The sequence below is a fragment of the Sminthopsis crassicaudata genome, chromosome 2 (genome assembly GCF_048593235.1).
Source record: "Sminthopsis crassicaudata isolate SCR6 chromosome 2, ASM4859323v1, whole genome shotgun sequence".
Lineage (NCBI taxonomy): Eukaryota > Metazoa > Chordata > Mammalia > Dasyuromorphia > Dasyuridae > Sminthopsis > Sminthopsis crassicaudata.
The window spans coordinates 91,777,970-91,783,969 of record NC_133618.1 but is presented as its reverse complement, the minus strand read 5'-3'; the positions used below and the strand labels follow the sequence as shown (position 1 = coordinate 91,783,969).

General features: G+C 36.8%; 1 protein-coding gene across 1 annotated transcript in view; it reads right to left on the bottom strand.

Moving 5' to 3' along the window:
* Nucleotides 1-226: 226 nt before the first annotated feature.
* GTF2A1L (general transcription factor IIA subunit 1 like) overlaps nucleotides 227-6,000 on the bottom strand; it is a 48,946-nt gene continuing 43,172 nt past the window's right edge. Inside the window, exon 9 of the mRNA XM_074286795.1 lies at nucleotides 227-1,177. Coding sequence (XP_074142896.1) covers nucleotides 1,070-1,177 — 108 coding nt within the window. The 3' untranslated portion in view covers nucleotides 227-1,069. The remainder of the gene's footprint in view (nucleotides 1,178-6,000) is intronic.

Genomic DNA, 6,000 nt, shown 5'->3' with positions numbered 1-6,000 from the left:
CATGACCCAAAAAAAGCATTTGAATGTTGATGTCTACTAACTAGTATTCATGATCAGCTACACTGATGAGTTTCTGGTGAATAATGCTAGGAATGGCTTGTCATGTAGGAGAGAAAGAGAAGGCAGAGAAAATGATTCTGCACTGATAAAGCTAAATAGGTTTATTATTTTCTTCTTCAATAAACTAAAAACCAATGCCTCTCCCCAAATAAAAACTTCTACAAGGAAAAATTTCAATCACTTTAATTTAAGCTTGTAGGGGGCTGGGACAGACATTTGACTGCTCAATAGAACTGCAACATTTTTATATAACACTAAGTTAATATTCATTGGGATACATATTATATGAGAACAAATGGCTTTATTTTTTCTTCAAAAGCTCAGTATTTTTTTTTACAAAATAGCAAATGTAGTCAAAACTTATCATTTGAATTCCATATGTAGAACTTGGAAAAATTCTAAATTCCAGAATTTTTTTCTGAATTGCTTCAATAGTTTTATCACAATTCCATATGTTCCCACTTCACCAGTTTCACTATAGGCAATCCAAACTAGTCAAAATGTTGAGAGTAAGAGCATTAACCCTCCTTATGAAAAATATTTGCTATTTCCTTTGAACATTACCACTGCATCTTTCTCAACTTCCTCATCTTTTCTTCTTAAACAAACAAAAAGAGATAAATCACTAATTACTGACATGTATTTTTTAATCAAGGAGAAGAAACCAGAAATGACTTAAAATAATGAAAAACTAGGGCATTCTTCCTGTTGTAGTATTGTTTCTGAAACAATTACCGACAATCATCATCAATTTGGAAATCAAATAAAGCTAAATATCTATATTTTAGATAATACAGATAATGGGAAGAATCAGTTAACTCACAGGAACAAACCAAGAAAAGAAATAATTGCCATTTATCTACAATGTAAACACACAGGTTCTTCTAGTTTTGTACATTAGCATCTTTTGGTAAGCTATTTATTTTAAACAAAAATTTTCAGAATATTTAATATACTCTCACTGCTGTCTACATAGACATAAAGAGCTGACAAGCAGAGCACACAAGATTTACCACTCTGCATCTCCAATGGCTTTGGCAAACACATAGTCTTTTCCTCCAAAGCACATTACACCATCTTTCAAGTAAAATTTCCATTTGTTTTTGCTTCGATGAATCTGGAAAAGAAAAAGAAATAATGTAAAGATTACATAAAATTATCCATAAAACAGAAAAAACTTTACAAGTTAAATGAGTTTTAGTGTTCCTTTGCTAAATAAATTGCTCTTTACAAATAATCACTAATAAAAATTTTAAAAAGGAAATGTGTATCACACAAGAAGATTTCACCCCATACCTTACATCATTTTTCAATTCAACAAGGATTTAGCATTTAACACACACTAGACACTATTTCCAAAAACAAGTTCCCAGGGAAAAAAGACACAATAACTTCTATATATCTCACTTTCAAAGGCAAAGACTATGCACCCCAAAGGAGAGGAGCCAGCAAAGGAGACTGGAAAGTAGCAGTCACATAAGAGAACGTAACAAAAACCTGGCCAGAAGAGCATATCAAGAAGAATGTGATTGACTGCGTCAAAGGACTGAGAAAAGGCCACTGGATATGGCAGATTTGGAGGGAGCAACTTCAGTGGTATGAGGAGGTCAGAAGCCAAAAGGCAGGGTTTAAAAGAGAAGAGGAAGCGGAAACACCCTCTGTGGGGGGTTTTCTTGAGTTTAACCTCAGCAGAGAAATATGGGGTTATCACTAGCAGATGTGAATGGATAAAAGTTTTTGAGATTAGAGGAGACATGAGTATGTTTGTGGCCAGGAGACAGGGAGAAACTGAAGATAAAAAGTGGGATGACGAAGGGGCCAATGTGTTGGAGAAGACAAGAGTGGAGAGGATTGCTTCTAACAGAAAAAGGTCGGCTGGTCAGAAAAGGGCCACTTTTTCCTGTGAGACAAGGGGAAGGAAATGAGGGGCAGAACATTTGGGTAACATGAAATGAGGAGGAGGCAAGACAAGAGAACTCGGTGAATGGCCTTGGTTTTTTCAGTAATTTATGAGGCAAAGTTCTCAATGGACGGTCAACAGGGAGAGGGAGTCATGGAAGGTTTGAGGTGAGATGAAAAGCCCTAGAATATCTGCTGTAGTGAGAGAAAGGAAAAAGAAAAGGAAAAGGAAAGAAAAGAAAAAGAGAAAGAAAGCAAGAGAGAGAAAGAGAAAGCAAGCAAGAGAGAAAAAGAGAAAGAAAGAGAAAGAGAAAAGAAAAAGAGAGAAATAAAGAAAGAGAGAGAGAGAAAGAAAGAGAAAAAGAAAGAGAGAAAGAACAGAAGAAAGAAAAAGAAAGAGAAAGAGAGAAAGAAAAAGAAAGAGAAAGAGGAAAGTCTAAAAAGATCACCTGGCAGAAATGAGGCCCCAGATGAGGTTATGTAACATAAATCTGTAGCAGACAAGTCGTAAGAATGTCATTTAGCAGTATATGTATAGGAATAAAGGCAACAGATGGCAGAATGAATACCAACATCAAGGCTTAGCAGAGCAAACTGGAGATATAATAAGTGAGCAAGGGAACCAAGAGAAGAAGACAATGTCAAGGTGGAGTTTCCATTGTAATATGAACATAGAAAGTACAAAGAGTCCAAAAGGGAAGTACAACAGTTATCAAAAACATTTTCCTATTTACCAATACTTACCCATTCTCCCAAGTCCCCAACTGTGAAATCTAGCAGTAATCTATTATACTCCCTTCTCTCGTTACTTATATCCAATTTCACCAAGTCTTATTGATTTTTCAGAGGCCACCACCCTCGTCCAGGTGCTCACTACCTCATGCCTGGATTACATGTTTTGCTCTTTACCTCAAGATGTCCCTTGAAATTCATCCTGTATACTACTATTCTTTTTGAAACATTCCTTCATAATATCACTTTGTTGCTCAAGATATGAATTCCCTACTACCTCTTATCAAGTTCAAGCTCATTAGCCTAATGTTTAAGATCCTAACTATCCAAGTATCTCCTAATATATCCAGGAGTATAACTCTTTCAGAAAGGTTTGTCCTAACCATCCTGGAATGGTTCTTATTTCTATGCTCTGTTCCTGGTATTACCCTGCCATAGCAAACTTCCTCTTCTCCCTAATCCTTCAAAAGGAAGGGGCAGGGAGGAAGTTGAAAAAAGTTGGCAATCTGAGTTAAGTGACTTGCACAGGATCACACAGCAAGTGAGTGTCTGAGGTTTGAACTCAGGTTCTCCTGAGATCAGGACCAATGCTCTATCCACTGTGTCATCTAGCAGCCCCATTATCTTTCTTCCTATGAAGATCTTTTAAGGTCCAAATCAAGTTCCATCCAATTTCCTTCATTAAGGCCTTCCTAGTAAATACACCCAATAAAGATCTAAACAGAACAAAGTGAAGGTCCATAGTTAAATACACAAACAGGTCTGCTATAATGAGATCTTCCCTCCAAAAAAAAATCACCCTGCTAGGCAATGAAATGTTAGGCTAATGCAATGAAAACAACAGAGTTTATTGAGAAATTTAGGGATACATGACTCAAAAACTTCACCAGTGATTCATAAAAAATTAGGAAGCTGATTTTTTTAAAAGTAGCACAATTTTGTATATGGTAAGGAATTCTTAAATATTATAATAAATAGTGGGAACATGAGCAGCCTCGGGCTGCTGTTGAGCCTGAGGCCATGAGGGCAGGAAATAAGGTAGGGTTGGTGCCTACCTCTCTTCTGCCCACATCTCCTACTGTATCAAAGGAAATGCAATTAATGACAACTTGACCAGAAAAGACTTGAAGTTTGCTTGTGGAAATGGGTGCCAGAAGGTTGCAGCCTGCGAGTGATTGTGGAGGAGTACAATTTTCTGCATTCTTTTTGTTTCTCACAAAAGAAATTGTAAAGGAGCAAACCAGAGAGTTGATTATGCTCTCATCCCTAAGATAGCAATCACATTTGAACAAAACTGAATTTTCCAAACAAGCATTATAGCAAAACTAACTGGAGACGAATCCTGTCACAACACTCTATATCACTGAGTAAAACCTGATATGACCCAAGTTCCCCTTATTCTGGGGGTTTCTGGGTAAGACCAGAAGGATCTCATGCTATTAATTCTATATATCACATTAATCTGAGAGCCTGGACTTAGGACTGTTTATAACAAGTCTCAAGTACATATACAGACAAAGAATTTAAATGAAAGAAAATGCTGCTCAGATTAAGTCCAGCCATGCATGAAGAACAGAAGTCTCTTCCTTTGTGGAAAATTTCTTAAGAAACATTCTCCTGATTGGGTCAGCTCAACGGGGCTCAAGAGGAAGAAAGGTGAGCACATGTCCAGCATAGAGAGATAAAAGACAGCATTTCCCCCGAGCATGGGTGTTGCGAGCTGTCATCTCTAGAAGCTGCCGGATCACTCTCTGGGAAGAGATCTGCTGTGTCTACTCAAATCTCTCCGACAGATTCTTCTTCCTGTAATGAACCGTTGTCTCCAGGCAGTTGCTGTTAACTCTTGTCCAAAGAAGTGACTTCCCTTCCTGCAGAGAGCCCCGTCAAGCCTGATGCAATTCAGAGTCTTCCTCTCTTCCTGGAGTGCTGTCCTCTTTATCCTCCCAGAGAATGGGCGTGGGATAATGCAAGGGCTTCTGGGAAGAACCACCCCAGCCAATGAGCTTGCCCCCTCTATCAAGTCAACCTGAGTTCTCACCTTGTAATTGTCCAGAAAACCTGAATTCTCACCTTGTCACTGTCCAGACAACCCAAGTTCTCACTTAGTAATCCTAACACATGGGTTTGCCAACAATTTCTCTGACCTTCTTTTGCACTTATGACATAATCCTTTGGTTTTTCTCATGGGCTCTAATTTCTTCAAATTTCTTAAAATCAACTAAACAAACAGCAATGTAAATATCATTTTCATGCAAATTTCTTATTTTAAAGGCTTTAAGTCAGGGATTCTGTCTTCCTTCTAAACTTTGCCACTATTAGTTAGGAGCTAATGACAGACACTAAGTATTAACTATTCAGTACTCAATTTTCTGATGTTACTATGTGTTTGTTATATTAGTTGTCAAGAGCTAAGAACATACTCTACCTTGAGACAGGAGGAAAGATTTATTGTAAGAATTTGTTTTAAAATTAACTTATTTTATTTATCTAAGGACTCTGTTGTTTTGGTAATGCAAACTAATAATTTATACATTATTTAAGGCCCTCAAACCCTTGTATTATATTCACTCCTCTTCATGAAGCCTATGCCCAAACCATCTAGCCTACTTTCTCCTTCCCTATTCTCCAAGGCTAAAATGTCTTCTCCTCTGCCCTCTTCATTAAGCTAATTCTTATCAATGCTTTAAATTCTAATTCAAATGATAATTCCTCCCTGGAACTTTTTTTCTTCTAGTCCTCCAGTCCTAGTGAAACACTTTTTTTATTTTGTGACTTCACTTATGTAACAGTGAATCTTAAAATTAATATTTTATTTCCCTAGAGCATCAGAAGCACCATGAAAGGAGGGACAAGAAAACTCTTTAGAACCTAGAGTCAATATTAATATTTTGTATGTACCACAATACTAAGGCAAAGTTCATATGTGGCCTTTACATTTTCAAATATTTGTTGAATCAAATTTTATGATTCTAAGTTCAGAGAAATGAGAGACAATCACATGTCCTGAGACCAAAAAAGAAGACAATTGGAAATGGAAGATCTCAAAATGAATCTGAGAGTTGTTTTAACTAAATTAGGGGGAAAAAGAGAATCAAAAAAAATTTCTATTCTAATCAGCTCAAATAATGGTGACTGACAACAGAGAGGAAAAAGAGCTGCTCAATTGTCTTATTTAAGCTTTTTATTTCTCCCAATGCCACACATTTCACTGTATACAGTGTAGATGCTTAATAAACATCTGTTCAACTGAATTATTCTTCCTGACCACCCACAGCATTGGTCTAAATCAGGCATGTTTAGCATTTAATT